Source organism: Perna viridis, chromosome 1 (genome assembly GCF_037379345.1).
Source record: "Perna viridis isolate PV_CMFRI_1.1 ecotype Kerala chromosome 1, ASM3737934v1, whole genome shotgun sequence".
NCBI lineage: Eukaryota > Metazoa > Mollusca > Bivalvia > Mytilida > Mytilidae > Perna > Perna viridis.
The window spans coordinates 39633741-39651761 of NC_142445.1; the positions used below are offsets into that span (position 1 = coordinate 39633741).

The 18021-nt window shown below is 31.6% G+C and overlaps 1 protein-coding gene across 1 annotated transcript; it reads left to right on the forward strand.

Moving 5' to 3' along the window:
• Window positions 1-179: 179 nt before the first annotated feature.
• Window positions 180-17695, forward strand: LOC148628716 (protein DEK-like). Its single transcript, XM_088593046.1, has 12 exons — window positions 180-316; window positions 4825-5146; window positions 6248-6406; window positions 8244-8320; window positions 8978-9072; window positions 9862-10016; window positions 10978-11195; window positions 12058-12154; window positions 13229-13314; window positions 14054-14137; window positions 14718-14786; window positions 15724-17695. Exons 1-12 carry the CDS (start codon window positions 272-274, stop codon window positions 15733-15735), a joined length of 1419 nt encoding a protein of 472 aa, XP_088449172.1. The 5' UTR covers window positions 180-271; the 3' UTR covers window positions 15736-17695.
• The last annotated feature ends 326 nt before the right edge of the window (window positions 17696-18021 follow it).

Genomic DNA, 18021 nt, shown 5'->3' on the forward strand with positions numbered 1-18021 from the left:
GCATTAGCAATGGAGTGAGAAAAAATATATTTCCTGAATGCATCGAATAAAATTTCGGACTGTCGGCGTTAATAACACGCTTGTATGTTCGGAAATAAATAATTTTCCTACGCAATTAAGCTAAAATCAAGAGATAAATTCTTTTATCCAATGGAACACTCGCTCTCATTCGCTATCTATCAATCAAAATGACCTTTTACTTATTTTCATTGGTCCATTGCATTTACACGCCATTTTGCCGCCATTCGAAAGTTTGAACCACAAAAAAGCCATGTCGGACTCAGAAGAGAAAATCAAAGCCTCTCCAAAACCGGAGGTCTCACAAACAGGCTATTTCTTATATCTAAAAATACTTATCCGATCGACTTATTAGTTTTCCATATTGCAGAAGTATTATGGTTATAAACACCGTTAATGAGCATTGTTTACGTTTTTGTTGTTGAAATTGAAGTAGTTAGAAAGTGTTTGCAATAGTAATGCTTCTTTATTTCATTCATTCCGAACTGATAACCCACAATGAGTGTGAATGTCGGCTTTAAAAAAAAAAATATTAAATTTGAGTCCAAGACGGTTGGTTCATTTTTAAATTGTGTCTGATATAAGTTTTGTCTTGCCTGCCATGAAAGAAGGCAATATTAAGGCATCACAGATTTGTGTTCATGAAGAAAAATTAAGTATCGGTTAAACAAGAACCACTTAAGCTAGGTCAATAATATGTGGCTTAGTGACAGTTGCATTTTACATTTTGTATACATAGTAGCTACTCCTACAATGTTAAGACATTGGAATTCTGTTCATTACTTCTCAACTTCAATCTCTTGCTTCCATGTACCATATTGAAAACAACATGTTTTGACATCCTTTAATGTCGGCAGATTTATGCTTTAAAATTTACCTTTCAAATCTTAGCATACAGTTTCTCTTTTCTCACTTGTGAACAGGTGATCAAAATAAAGAAAAATGTATGTGTATTCCCTACCTGATGAGAAAAATCCTGCAGTCCAAGAAATCCTTTGCAAAAACAGTTTAAATGAGAGTTGTATTTGGTTTAAAGCATTTTAAATCATTATATCCATTTAACAAAATTCTACAATTTTTTTCTATTGAATTGCCATATCAGTTAAAATTTGATCAGTCAATTTTTTTTTTTGCATTTCGTAAAATTAGTTACATAATTCAAAATGGATTGTCCCTCTCTTCTTTTTTAATGTGTTCTCTTTTTTTTTTTTGTTGTTGCTTCTTTTAAGTTGGTAATATTGTTAGCGACTTCTTGCACTCATAATTTCAGTACTTCATATTGGCACATGATTTGCATAATAATATATTACTACTCCATGTTATGGTGCAAATCTGTGCTGTGTTTACCCACATAGCGGCTTAGTTCTAGCTTCTTACGAGATAAAATAATATCGTGTTTCTTGCTTGTATGAGAACGGGAAGTTAACATGAATTGATCGGTTAGCATTGAACATTATCCAGTTTCAGATTCAGGCACTGGGACTTGTTACAAGACTATACAGGTCATACATAGCAGGGCCCTGATATCTATAAATATTCGTTGTCATTTGTTTAATCTGGTTCCTAATTCTCCCTGGTCAATATTATGTGACCCTAAGATCACTAAAATGTACCTCTTAAATGAATATCATACACTTGTCTGTGTTTTTTGATTGCACGAGAATAGGAAGTTAACATTATAAGATAAAATGATTGGTTAGCATCGAATTTTGTAAGAACACCCAGTTTCTGGTTCTAACACAGGCTTGTTGCAGTTGACTATATGGGTCATACGCATTATCGGGTATAGCTGTATATAGCCATTGCCAGTTGTTTAATCTGGTTCCTGGTAACCTGTTGTTTTGATTGAAGTCATTTGGGTCTTCATGATTATGAAAAAAAATAATCATATCAAGGGAACCAGGATTCTAGCGAAAGTCACTTGATTTTAGAGCATATCACATTTATTCCATTTCGGATGTTGAAAGTAAGTAAAAAAACAGTGGCATGGAATATTTGCAAATTATTTTTAACTCTTGATTACTGATAGGTGAAACTTCTCATATGTAAAAAAAAAAAGACTTAAATGAATTTTAAATATCTGTTCAGCATGAACAAATTTGCAATGACTGCCAATATGTCAGATGCTAGAGGTTAAGATGGCATTAAACAGAGGTTTCATTAAGAACCGGCTACTGTCAAAATGTAGACAGTTCAAAATCACAATGGGTCCCATCTCCCTTTGATACATTTTGAATGTGTACAGTCCATTTTCTCTATAAAGCCTGTTCACTGAAAAGATAATGAAAGCCCTGATTGAAAAAATAGCTTGCCAAACAACCTGTAGCATTGCTGAAGTACATTTTCAGCAACACTACATCACACTCCCATATCTGTTTAATACAATGTACATACATATATGCCCTTGCAGTCACTTTCAGACATTCTTCTGTGGATAACAGTAAATTACATGTTTTACTTGATATTGCTGCAGTTGCAGTTAATTTATGCACAAGAAACACCTTTTCTGCCATCTTGCAGATTTTTTTTCATTTTACTATTTTTTTTTACCTCCCCACCATTTAGCTCCCATTTCCACCTTAATCCTAAATTTTTATTATCAAAATAATATGTTTGCTAGACAATCTTATAATTCTAATTACAGTATCATTTGATGAATAGTTTTGGTTCACCTCCATCTACATTGTACATATATCTGTGTTATTGTAAATAGTAATGGCGTTAGCCAGGTGCATTGTTTTCTGAGTGCCTCCGTAGCCTACAGTACTACTTCAATCCTCATGAGTCATTTGATGCATGATATCTTTTTTACCATTCAAAAGTAAATTTTTCCAGCTGGATTAGGTGTATTTAATTTATTCTTTGGAGATGCGATAAAACCTGATACTGAAATTCATTCAGTTTACAATAACAAAATATTTTTCATTTTAGTTGTATGAGAATTTATAAGAATACTGTAGTTTTGTTTTGTTTTTTCGTGGGGGGGGGGGCGCAAAATAAATTCCATTTTAATAATGTGAGAGAGCTGTTTAGTGTGCTGACCCAGGAATGATATACATGTAAGCATCTTTTCCATTTTTTTTTTCATTTTTTTTTTTTTTTTTTTTGTAGTCTCAACACATTTCAATAAGTCATCCTTAAATCATATGGATAGCTGTAGAACTGGAATTGATTTTTATACCCTACCACATAAAGTGGTGAGGTATTATGTTATAGTGATACCCTTCCAAAAATGCTGTGCATATCTGTCTGTTCTCCAACCCACTCCAGATGATTACTGGAGAACTTATTTGTGATTTTTTTTTAAATTTGTGCAGTTATTTAATAATATAAAATTAAAGTTTAGTTTAATTTTCAGCAAAATTCAATATGTAGTTTTCGTTTGAACATTATACCACCCACTTTTTTCATAATTTATGTTGTGAGATATCATGTAAAGTACCAATAATCAGGGCCCAAACTACTTGAGAAAAACAGGGAGAAGTGAATGGGTATGCACATCAGTTACTAACACTTTTTTCAATTATGTTTTATATGTTACTGAAATGCACACAGTATAAAGAGGCATTTTTATGTTTATTTTCTTTTATTGAGATAATGTTACCTTTTCTTTCAGCTACTTGTACAAGTAACTATATATTTTGGACAAAATGAATGAATTCAGCCAGCTGACTACATGATTGGCTGTATTATAAATTCATGAAATTGAATTTCTAATCTATGCCTCTACCCCTTCCCAAATTTATTACTGCAAAATTAATATGAGTAAAGCAAAGCTTCTTGCAATGCATTGTCCTGTTGATTTTGTCTTTTTTGGCAGCACTGGAATAAACAGAAAATTTCAGGCCGTGACATGCTGTTTGAAATTTTTTCTTTTTGTTCTGTTTTTCCCTCGTCCAACTCATCCCACAATGATTTCTTGTTCAAAATATCCGGTCTCTTGATATAAATTGATCAAGAGTATCAATAATCATGTTCAAAATTTATTACTGACAAATCAAGACTGAAACTTCATTGACACACATTGTAGCGTTGGGTACGAACTTGTCTCAAGCTTAAGAAATGTTCCGTTGAAAGGAGGAATTTGCTGTTCAGTTATGAAACAAGAAGATAAAAAAAAACACTTTTGGTTTTTTACTGAATCATTAATAGATAACTCTTAACTGAAGTTCCAAGAAACTGCACAACAAATTTGCACGTTTCGTATCGAAATATGAATGATAAAACATGAATTATTGTAAACTGAAGTGAAGAATGTTCATTCTGTATCCAGTCTTAAACGTTAGAAACAACAAGCTGATTATAATACTTACATGTAACGGAATATTCGATAGATTTCAAAGATTTTACAATTTATTTTCTCGAACAGACGCCATTTTTGTTTGAATTATTATCGGAAGAGAGATAACTCTGGTCAAAATACATCTAAAAGACGGAGTATGGTCCTGATCATGGGTGATGTCTGAAAATGAGAGGTTGTCTTCACTTCGCTTTTGGTGTCATCTGAAGGAGAAGTGAGCTACTCCAAGGAGACTATTTCACCCAAATAGCTCAGTAGCCTGAGCCTTGACATACTGCACATTTTCATTACAATAAAGTAAATATGATAAAGCACTTTCAGCAGCACTGTTTTCTGCTTAAACATTGTGTAAAGCACCTTGTTACTTTGTTGACCTTTAAAAGGGAAAACTGTGCTTACTTACCTCACTAATTAGTTTTCTTAGTAAATAGTCTGTGAAGCAAGAAATTCACTTTGAATGGCCTTAATGGTCTAACATTCTTACAAATATCAATTATCGATTGTAGGAGAAAACAGAAGAACCCATGGAACAAGAGAAGGATGACTCGCCAAGTACGAATGGACAAGATGAAAAAAGTGAAAATAATGTCTCAGGGGAAACAAAGACAGTTGAAAAAGTAACTGAAAATACAAACATTGCTAGTGAGGAAAAGGCTAATGATAAAGACAATTCAGAAGATATGGAAACAGATAGTACACAAAAAACAAAAACACAAACAGAGGAAGAGGAAGAAGAGGAAAACCCTCCAAAAAAATCTAAAAAGAAAAAGGAGACTAAGAAAGAGGAATCTGAAGATGATGAAGATGACGAAGATGAAGAACCCAAATGTAAATCATTAATGATGAAAGTTTTCCTTTGTTTCATTGTTAACTAGTTCATTATCATGTTATGGCACAGTCATGTCTGTGGACACTTCGTTTCCATGCAACTTAAGTTGTGATTGATCAATTGTTTTAAAATTTTAATATGAATATTTCCAACCAATTTATTGTTGAAATTGCAGCAAACACCATTGTAGTTAAGACCGTTTTATCAGTTTCTGATTGTGTTTTATGTGTAAAGTTAAGTTTGTTAATTTATGCAAAAAAAATAGTCTTGGTTTTCTGCTACCAGCAAGAAAAATAAAAAAAAGGAACATGTAGGTGGTTAAATCATTTTGTTTTTCCTAAAATATTTTATGTTGAGTTAATGAGGAAACAATCTAGATATTTAATGGCAATACTTCAGCCGAAATTGCCATAAAATGTTTAAAGGGTAGGCACAGAAAAATAGGTTAGTTAGGGTAGCAGGAAACACTTATTTTTTTTTTTTTTGCTTAAAGCGGAATGAGTTTTGCAAGTGCATTGCAAAAACTACAATAGTTGATTGTAGTCAAAGATTTGGATGAATTTAATTTTGATGGGTGCTGAAAGGTACACTTTTACCTGAATGACAAAACACTTGTGCAACCCTTATAAAGAATGAGTTCTAATTAGGGGGTTGATGGTCCTTCGATGCATCACAATCTTTTAAGTTAAGATCTGTAAATCAATTCTGGGACTGGTTTTACATTTTTGATCAAATTCTCATTTAGTTTAACCGGAAGTCAATAATGGAGTAATGATGCCAAGTCAAAAAATGCAGTAAAAATCGCAATACGAATAGGATTTTCAGGCAAGAATCAGTATATGGATTTGATCATGGCAGGGTGAAATCGTTATACCCCTGGTTCTAATCAGAGGTCATTGTATGATTTGCATTACTCGTGGGAAGAAAGAAATGAATTACACATTGTTTTGATATCCAACCCTGACTGCAAATGCTTAGTAATGGATTCATTTGGGGTTTCTTAACATATGAAATGAATATTCAAAAACATATTTTTATGCTCAGAATATTCTATTTTGAAATTTTATTTATGTTAATTATATTGCTTTAATATTTGATAGTGGGCTTATTGGAACAGCCAGTAATTATAGAGTCGGGAAAAAGAGAAAAAAGGAAGGTTGAAAGACTAAGTATGACAGAGGCTTACAACACAACAAACCAACCTAAAGAGATTGATATTCCAGATGGTGTCGGAGAAAAATTGGGAGATATACCGAGAGGTGAACAATGGTGGTCAATACTGAAATGGAAATCATTTAAAAGAAAACAAATGTTAAAATTAATCAGTTCAGAAGTCTTTCAAATCAGATTGAATTTAGGCCTTTGTGTTCCGATAACCTGACCAAATTTATTTTTTTTTATCTTATCATTTTCATCACCCCATTTCTTACTAGAATTGTCTTTCTCTCCTATGTACAGTAAAGGGTGCAACCTGTTTAAAACATTAGTAAAATGGTTCTATATTGCAAACAAAATCTACCCTTCCAACACTGATTTTAATGAGATGTAATTTCATAAACAAGAAATATATCATTTTATGTTGAATGTGTGTATACCAAAAAAGCCTTTTGGGAAGATTTTTCATGTAAATTTTAATACCGTATTTTGGTGTTTATTGTATGCACTTGTGTATTGTACCAGTGCAATTTTTAAGGTTAAAACTTCTGAAAAGATTTTTTTTTTTTAGACATAAATTGTAGTAGAATTAATTTTGTAAGACAAAAGATCAATATTTTGCACTTGAGCAGTCGATTTATTTACCTTGATGCGGTATCTTCAACAAAAATGTGAAGGAAAGAAACTTATATTCACATTTAATTATCATGTGAAGATCAGTAGCTATGTAAATTGTATAATTTTAATTTTGGAAGCATGATAAAATTGTCACATGGTATATGAAACGGCTTATAAGACAAAATCGAAAGTCTTGACATTTCAAATTCAAATTTCGCAGTTCTTTTATTTTAAAACATACTTTTAAGGAAGAAAATTGTGAGAAATAATAAAAAATATGTTTCAAAATACTTATTTTCGGCCACAAAGGCATTTAATAAGGAGGGTTTGACAAAAAAAGGACTTTGTTACTTTTCTGTTTTTAGTTGTTTCATTTTAATCTGTAACACTGTATAACCTTTTTCTGAAACATATTATTAAGACATTAAAACATGATATGAAGAAAATATGATCTAAAATTCAATACTTAAAGACGTATTTGATGATTAGATAAACTTTCTTTCGTCAGTATCATTTCACTCCAGTTTTCTTTGTTTCGTGGCCAATTCTTATATATTGATGCATACTACGCATCCCATGCTCTGGAAATGATTTCTTTGTAAAAACGTGTGCATTATACACACAAAAATACTGTATTTCACAAGCATTGGAATGTGATGAGAATATGGTTGATAATTCAAACTAATAATAAAAAACTATTGCTTGGGTTCAGTATTCACTACAGAAGTATTCATTATGAATAAACATTGACATGCTCTCAATAACAATATCTGGAGATAAGTCTTTCATTGAAAAATTGAAGAAATATTTAGAATTGTAAGCAAGACAGTATTTTTTCTTTGAAATGTCTTATTTACAAGCTTTGCAACCAGTAATGAATGAAAGAGACGAAATTGTATTTTTATCGGCTATACACATTGTTCAGTCTCCACCAAAAACTTCTTAAGCAGCTAGTCGACAGGACTAGTAAACAAGGACTTTCAATAGTCTGAAAAACTGAATTGCTAGTCAAAAACATGGTCTAAATACTAAGAGGCTTACAAATTTATTGATTCTATCAACAAATCTTGTGAAAACTCAACGATTGTTTGTTTAGAAGAATAAATTGCTGATTACTATCTGTCCATCAAAGCTAAAAGACCACATCAGAATAAAAGAAAAGATTGTTGTTTTTTTCCTACTAGCCAATTTGGACCAGTGTCAAAAGAAAATTACTAGTCCAAATCAAATTCTACTATATGGGGCATCGTAATAGTGGCGGAAGACACAGACTGATTGTTGGTAGCATACTTCATTGTTGTATTTCAACCTATTTTATTTCAGTTGAGTTCCAAATAAACAAATTTAAAGCTGAAGACTTGAAGACATTACATAGGGTTTTATTTGGTAAAATAACAGCGGTAAGTTTGTATGTTTGTTGCTTACAGAAGTTGAGTGTGAATGATTACAGAGTTTTGCCAATTCAGTTTGTTTGAATGAATTAACTAGACATAATTGTTGCCAAAATGTAAGTGGGTGGTACATATCGGAGCTACCTTGTCCTTCATCCCAACCCTCCATCCAAATTCTATCTCAATTACCTCAAAAACTGCTGAATGAATTTTGTAAGAAATTTTGGTTGCTGTCTGATATCAACTTTCAGCAGATCTTTCAATTTTTCTGGTACCTGTGAATGTTCTTCAAAACTTTTGTCACTAAAATATCAGTGACATCAAAATGAGTTTTATTTTGTCAACTATCTTAGTTGCTGTCCAATGTCAGTTTCCTGTTTCGCTTGAGCAGTCATGATTTTTCTTCCACTTTTTCAAATTCAGATTTTACCATTACGGTTCTGCTTTTACCCTGTGTTTGTTTCTGATTTTGGCAATTTCCTCTTTCTTGTTTGGCATCCTAAAATAGCACGACAACTCATGGAACTTTTTTTTTTTTTTTTTAATAATATTTTTATTTTATATTTCATAATTTCATAGCAATTTTTTGGATAAAATTGTGCCTGAATATGAAGAGACTTGAAACTTATATATTGTTGATTGTTATGTTTTATTATGTAATTTCAGGCTAATAAAGTGAAGAAAAATTTACGACTTTTCAGTGGATTTGAATTTAAAAAGGATGATAAAGACTATAAAAAGAGAAGAGATATGCTTTTAAAGTAAGTAAGGTATGAACAGTAAGTTGTTTAGTTGTTACAAATATATACAGCTTTCATAATGAGTGAAAGTTGAATATCACAAAATATCAACTCAAGTTTCTTTAATATCAACGTCAAAAATGTGCCTCAATCAGTATGTTATGATCTTGAAATTAAATAAAGTGAGTTGGTATTTTGTTAATTTTTTTTTTAATCCAGGGGTCAAAGTAATCTGTGCATGAAATGGGGGACTGTCAACGCAGGTCCATTCTATATCTATGTTCTTTGGCATTTATGCATCTTTTCTAGCCTGATCAAATTCAATTTCTCGGAGAACAAAATATTATTTGTGTCGTTTGCATCCAATTTATCGAATTCACTTTCATTGACCTATTCACCAAAATATATGTGGATTATGTCTGCCATTTTGTTTTACATTTGAATTTTTCCTTTTCCTACAAATTTTTAGGAAGAAAGTACCTAGATTTTAAAGGCAAAGTTTACATGATGTACACTTTATAATACCATATTAGTAGGTTTTTTTTCATGCATGGAAAATATCATGTTTTTCTTTAAAAACTGGATGCAGTTTTTTTTTTGCGTAATGTAATTTTCACGACAGTCAAACTGTTCAATGAATAAGGCAAAGATAAATAAATCTGTTTTATCTTTATTAGTATTTTGAGTGATTTAAACAGTCGGGGACCGTCAAAACCCGTCATTTCTATTCACATTGGATTTTGTGCAATTTACCTTCATGATTGTATATATTAATAGTAAAGATGTAACCCTGTTCGTTCTTTTTTGCAGTCGTAATATGCATATGCCTCAATTAAAAACAATTTGTGAAGTTCTTGATTTGGAAAAGAAAGGAACAAAAGAAGAGGTGGTAGATAGAGTAATGGACTACTGTATGTGCCCTAAATCATCAGGAAAGAAAGTTCCACAGACTAAAAAACGAAAAAGTGAGCATACTTTTATTTTTTGTGTTTGATGTTCAGCATATGAAATAGAATTAGGGAAAATGATCCGTCTCTTGTGGCACGAATGACTCTGAAAAAAGGATATAATGAAATCCTACAATATTTTTAGAAAAAAATGTCAACTTTTTTATTTCTACACTTTCAGTTTGTCTGGGTAGACTCTTTTTATTTCTACACTTTCAGTTCACTGGGTAATCTCAGCCATGCTCTATTAGTTGCAGTCATGACAAAACTTGAAGGACCTTTGAACATGTGCAGCTAAATCTTTTTGATATGCTTGAAGTTTTAAGATAATAAAACTTTTTTGTGTATGAAAAATCTAATAATTGAGTTTCATTTAAGCCAACCAAAATGATTTCACCAATACTTAATTTTGTAAGCTTTTATAATGCCTGCATTTGAGTTAAAAGTCATGAACAATCTGAAAGAAAAAAAAAACCAAAAAAGCAATGATTTGATCAAGATGATTATAAGTGAGCAAAGCTTGCTCTAAAAGTTAATCAAATTGACCTGAGGAAACATTCGTCAGAGCTAAATGCTACATCTCTTCCTATTGAAGCTTTAAAATTTTCTCAAAACACCTGCTAGACAAAATGTTTCCAAGACCCACATGATTTTTTGATTGGAACTCCTCAGACGTTTTTAAAAATTCTTCTTCTGGTTGTTGTAAAACAAAGTATTATTTGCTGATCCTGGAACTGTTTGAGTGATAAAATAACAAATATTTGGAATATCTTTTGTCTGCTCCTATAGATGAAATGGGATAAATCAAATTTAGCAAACATGGTAAATGACATTAAATCCATTTCATTTAAAAGGGAACCTACGAAATGCTTCACTAGCACTTTAGGCAAATGCCTTCTTTGTACTAATCTTAAGTACAACACTTCATCTTGATTATAGACTCATGCTTTTTGAATCATTTGCACTCATGTATTTACAGGATCAGAAGGGAAAGGAAAGGGAGAAAAGAAAAAGTCCAAAAAAGACAATAAGTCCTCAAAAAAGAAAAAATCTAAAGAAAAAGTGAAGGGATCAGATGATGAAGAAGAAGAGGAAGAAGAAGAAGAGAAATCTGAAGAGGAGGAGGAGGAAGAGGAGAGAGAAGAAAGTGAGGAGGAGGAGGAAGAAGAGGAGGATGAGGAGTCAGAACCTGAAGTGGTGGGTATGCTGTGGTACTGGTGCAGACCTAGGACCAATTTAAATATAATGATTAATGCTACTAAAACATTTCTTATTTTAATATGACCATTTTTTTCTGAAGGTGAGATTAATTTGTTGAATACTTGCTTGCATTCCTTCCCCATAAAAATGGAATTCCACATTTTAAAATCTGGATTTTCCAATTGCGCCATGTAGGTTTTGTTAAACCATTTCTGAGAATAATTTTTACCATTTGCCATAATTTATACATATTTTCACTGCAAATTATGCTATACTGATACAAGTTCAATATGATTATCAGGTATATTTTTTGCATTATGGTAAAATTACAAAATATTTGAGATGTTTGTTTAGGTATGGTGAAGTGAAGGAATTTTTTTTTCTTGTCCCATTTCCCAATAATACTTAGTAAATAGTGAATGAAATTATACCCCCATTCCACATGTTGGTTTTTTAATGTATATATTGGTATGTAAATCACCTTGTCCATCTGTCTTTCATTCTTAGCTGTTTTCCTTTCATCATTCTGTCTCATCATCATAATTCAGTTTTAATAATCTTGGATACTTATCACATTGATTAAAAATTTGACATGTTGTTTTATTGTGCTTTGGCAAATGATGTAAGGAACTTTGATTGCAATGGGATATCAACATACTGTAATTGAAAGCTTTTGCTCCTTTTGATGGGAATACTTAGAAATTTTGCACTCCACTTTTCTATAACAGTTTGTGCATTTTAAGTAGCCATAAGCATCTCTTGATAGGGATTTTATTGATTGAGCTGGGTATATCTTAGTCCTTAAAAAAATTTTGCTGATTTTTATTGATCAACTTATTACACTATTATTGTGTTCCAGGCTCCCAAAAAGAAAAGAGCAAAAAAAGAAACTCCTGCCAAGAAACCTACTAAAAAGGAAACAAAAAAGAAGGAAACACCGAAGAAGAAAGCTAAAGGTGCTACATGTATAGACTAATTGTGATACCTTACTTATATTTGTAAATAGTGATCTTTTAAGCCAAAGAGAAAATGCTCAAGGTTACTCCACCTACCTTATTTTTTTCTGACTACTGTAGAACATTTTATTGGTATTTTATTATGAAATGCTGCTTTTTTTAGTTGAGCACTGAAATCCTCCCATAAGTATCTGTATAAAATAATTTTAAAAAATAAAATGATATTACCTACCTACCTTATTTCCTATTTTTCATCAATTGTAACCTTAAATAGACAATTTTTTTCATGGCCTTATTGGAAAGATTTATAAGATGTACAGGGGAACATATCTAGTGCACATTCAGGGTGTTCCCAAACAATATATAATTCAATTCTTCAGTCCAAAAAAAAAAGACACTTTTCTTTCGCCCCGTGCAGGTCCGGGTGTCAAAAGGATAGGCCTGCAGCAGCGCTAAGCTTGTCGTAAAAGGCAACTAAATAGTGCTCAGAACCTTAGCCGGGGGCTAGGGCACTCTGCCCACAGAGCAACTGGGTTGTGTGCCCCAGGTGGTGGAATGGGGTACCCCTGGTGTGTTACATGCTGGGGTTGTCAGGCTATAATACGGAAATAGGAATAGGAACCATAGGGTTCCGCCACAGGAGGCTGAATTGCCCGACCCTATCCATCTCTCCCAATTTCCAGTGGCAATCAAAATTTGTCGACCCCATTGTCCTTGTGTCCCATCCCTTTTTCATTTCATGTTCATTATATCATCAATTTCATGTTCATCGTCTGAATATAGCTGAAATATTGCTGCTCGGACGTTAAACCCCAACAAACAAACAAACAAACACTTTCCTTTCATTTACTTGTTTATTCTGATAACCTGTATAAGAGAACAATCCCCTATTAGGAGTTATATGCAAAGTAATTGTGAGCATATTTGTGCTCAAATAAGTAATATTACTATACCATTTATTTGTCCTATAAATAAGTTGAAACAAAATACCATTTCATTTGACATTTGCTCAATTTTTCTTCTTTTAAGAATTTCTGTTTTCAGTTAATTGAATGTTTTTCATAATTTCTCCAGTTGAATCATCAGAGGAAGAAGATAATGAAGATGACAGCTCTGACGATGAAGAACCTTTAGCAAAGAAAGCAGCATCTCCCCCCACAGTAGGTGTCTGCTGTTATCCCCATTAAGTGGAAACAGTGCAGTTCTGTAACTTGCACAGCAAAGTTCTTAAGACTTTCTCCAGAAAGTTGCAACCCAGTGGGCTCGCAATGTTCTAGGATTTTTCAAAATTTGAGGTTTCCATAGGAAAATTCTAAATGAAGATTAACTTTCCCACACTTGAAGTTTGCTTTCTAGCTTATACAAATCCTTTTAACAATTCAAGGTTATGACTTGCCAAAGGAAAAGTGGAGCATGGTAAACAACTTAACCTCATTAAAATTGTACTTGTTCTGAGTAACAGGAAAATGGAATCCTACAACGTTGTCTTGGTGCATTCAAACTCTGTACTTTTTTCTCCTGCTTTAAGATTCCTATGTATAGAATTGCAGCCAAATTTTATTGTGCGGATGTTACATGTCATTGTTTTTGTTGTTGAAAATTTGGAATATTTCCACCATTATAAGAAATTATGTGAGTATTAAAACATTCTCTGAAATTGCAGCACTTTACAGGCAATCTAGTCTACAGTCTGAGTGAGAACATCTTTATGATGTTAAATTGTCAAAGCTGAAACCATTTTTAACATTTCCACTACTTTTGCAAACATTGTCTATGATTTCCTATTCCTTGCTTATATAAATTGTGAACCTATGAAGTTAAGGTGGAAGCATTTGGATATAATTTGTATTTCTGTTATATACCTGTACATATATTCTGAAAAACACGTCCTTTTTTTAGGATGATGAACTTAAAAAAGTAGTAAAGAAAATATTAGACGGGGCAAACTTAGAACAAGTTACTATGAAAACAGTTGTAAAACAGGTAAATATTATACTTACATGTAGTACCTGTAGTATATTATGTAAATATATAAATATAGAAATATAGAAAATGTATTGCATGTCTCAGGTGATATATTTTCATCATGTGATATTTAAGTGTTACATCCTCTAATTAAGGTACAATGTGGTATTTTATAGTGAATATTTGCACTTGTGGTTTGGTGAAATGATTTCTTGTCAATAAATTAAAGATACAGTCTGATATGTCCTGAAGAGTATGATCTGTTAGGGCTGTTCATCATTCATCCAATCATTGTGTAAAATTGGAACAAGTAAGGCATAGACAAAATTACATACGCTGATTCTCGGATAGAAATCTGAGATATAATAAACATTTATGTATATAGTGTGTGTGTGTGCATGGTTTAAGTCCTAAGGGCATTAGGTTGGACTACAGATCTGTATTTTGGTATGTCCAAACGGGTAGAAATCAAATTCACAAACATGTTCACTATTCACCAACTAATAAAAAGTAATATTTTTTCTAGTTTAAATATGATGCTTATCAAATAAACATGATTTGCCTTGAAAACAAAAATAACATAGTATTTCTATTTTAGGTTTATGAAAAATATCCAAGTTTTGATCTATCAGAAAGAAAACAGTTCATTAAAACAACAGTTAAACAGGTTTGTATATTGGTTTCACTTGATATTTGGTCCAAAAAGGGTTTGTTTTTAGTCAATTTTTAATTCAATTTTTTGGTAGAATTTCTCGGCAACTATTTATCACAGCCTCTTAATATTTGGTATCCAGCATTAGGTATGGGTCCTACGTGGGATCTAATTTCAGGCCTGTCGGACATCTATTTCCTGTTTTTAGAAATTCTGCCATTTTTGTCTGACCCATTTTTTCATAAATTTGATATGATTGCATTGGAAATTAATCATCTAGGACTATTGTTTATATGAAGTTTGATATATGAGTGAGATTAAATTCTTTTACTTAAAACTGCTGATTTATTGAATGTGTGTTTGAAATTTTAGTTTTTGACTGCTGTCTAGATATTCTCTATTTGGCCAATCTTAAGTGCTTTGAGCACCAATTTTTGTGCTGAGGTTGGTTTTGATTAGTTCATTTGGATTTGAGGTGTAATATTACCAGTATTTTAAGCACATGGTCATCAACATTGTTTGCTTGCCAATTAATATTAATGAAAAAAGGGGGATGCAAGATTACCCAAAAAGTTTTTTTAAAACCCACCACACAAAGTGATGAGGTAATATGGTGTACCCTCTTAAAAGTTATGTGTCAGTTTGTATGTCCCCTGACGGTTTTCCAACCTTGAAAATGGTTCAATGATTTTTTTCAATTTTGGAAAAGTGTTTAGTACCATAACATACAGATTAAGTTTAATTTTCAGCAAAATCCAAAATTTTTTTTTCAAGTTACGCTACTTGGAACATTTTGCCATCCCTTTTTTTTTCACAATTATACTGTGGGATATTACTTAATGTTCAATTAATGCCCTATTTTTGTTAAATGTTGAAGATGTGAAGTGTAGATACAAATTCATTCATTAAAATATAATAACCTACAAAATTTTTTTTTTTTTTTTAATTTCAGTTTTTATCATGAAACCTGGTCACTGAAATCAGCAAACCTCATCCCAAGGAGATGCACGGGATTATGAATCCGGTCTCGAGTGGACTCTTAAGGTGGCAGCATACTGTACATTGATGCTTAAAACCGTACATTTTACGCTTTTATTGTTTCATTTTATCTCTCATCAATACACCAGGGCTTTAGCATGTCTTCAAGAAGCAATTATTTTTGTTTTAGTGCATTGACATAATTTTCTTTTCTAAATTGGTAATAATGTGAAGGTTAGTTGCAATTGACAAGATTCTTAATGATAATATTGAATAATATTACTAAACAAAAAATAAAACACAGTTGACATGAGTAGATAACATGTTAACCTGGCTTTCAGTCAAACCCAAGACTAATTTTAACTAAACTTAAAAGAAATTGCTTTTTTAACCTATTTACCTGGAACGATGGTTTTTACTTGTATATCATCTATAAAAAATTCCAGTGCTAGAAATAATTGATAATGAATTTTAAGTAATATGTTATGAATTCTGCTTTGCTCTTCTTCTTTATCCATTTACTTCATTATTTTCATCATCATTTTTTGTCATTTTAATCATTGGTACTCATTTGTTATATTGTCATCATTGTTGTCATAGCGATTGTCATTCATTATTATTATTGTTGGATTGTATTTTATCTGTTTATAGTATCATTCTGTTGTTCAGTTTTTTCAATGGAGTAATAAAGGATATTTAGTGTGACATGAATGTAAATTGTTGTCAGGAATATTTTTTTTGTGTCTGAGTGGATTTAAATGGAATCATGATCTACCATTGTTCATAACTTCAGTTACGGAAATGAATCACTGAATCAGCATCATCTTGTTTTAATTGAGGCATTAAGGAAGGTTTTATGAGGTGTTCAGTGTTGATGGTTGTTTAACACATCTTACAATAGACCTTTTTCATATTCTGAACAGACTTTGTTTTTAAAATTTTGAACAAAGGGAAGTAACTCTCTCAACCCTGACTTACTGTCCGATTATAGCAATGGACAGCAATATTCAAATATTAGACTTTTGTAGCTGTAGTAAGTACTTGGATACTTTTGAATAACTTATTTCAGACCATTTAGTTACTTAGCAAAGTGTGAATAGTTTCAAAGAAAAATGTTTAATGTTCTTCCATTCCCCAATGAGACTGCCAACCAGGTTGTGTGTGTTGGTGGGTTACATCCCTTCAAAAAAAATTGATAAAATGGCTTGCGTTCCCTTAATACTTAAAATATTTGATGGGATTATTAAAATTTTTGGTACAATGATTTTCTTCATAGGAAGAAGCTCCCTCTTGTTTTTATACAACATGTAATTTTTAGGACATGAACACATTTAATATTCATGGTTAATATATTTGAACTAGTGTACTTGATTTCATTATTTACTATTTCATACTTGAATGTATTTAAGTAATATACAAAAAAAAATTACATGCACTATTGCAATTTGATTGCAGAGTATGTATGATACACATCAATGAATTATAGTTCTTAAACAAATATAAATCGGTTATATGAATGAATTGTTGGTGTCAAATTGCTAGAAAAATACCAGTACGATATATTTTTTTTTAAAATAAAGATCAGTTTAAAATGTATCTCCCAACTTGTGCATTTATGATGTTATATATATTTTTGCATTTGATAAAAAAAATTCTCTTTCAAGTGTTATCATAAGCATCTTCAGTGATTTTCAGTCCTCTTTCCAAAAGAGAAAATTCTAGAAACCTGTGGTGTAAAGATGTTGTAAATTTCTAATTTGAGCACACAAGTGTACACAATAATGTATTTTATAACTTTTAATATATGTCTTTTAGTTGTACTGTTTTGATATTTTTATGGTACTGATGTTAAGCTTGGTTTGATTTAAACAAGAGAAGAATGTCAGAATTAATTGTTAATTTAATCCATAAATGGTCAATATTAAAATTATTACATAGGTGAAAAATATGTGTTTTTCTTAGCCCATACATACTTAGAATTTTGGCTTAGACTTGTATTACATTGTTTTCCATTATTTCATTTCAGAGTAAAATATGAAATATTGAATACCGAAAAAGTGAGAGGAATGAGTTGTCTCTTATACTTCTTTACATACACTGGTGATGTATTATGCTGTTACGTCTCCTCCACTTTGGTGAATACCACCAAAGGAAGGCTTTAATTAATTATGGGGGCTTAGACTTAACCAATTATGAATTAATTTATTGGCCAAAACGAGATTTTTTATGATTTCTGGATGATACCATGAGTAAAAGAGAATAAATTTATTTG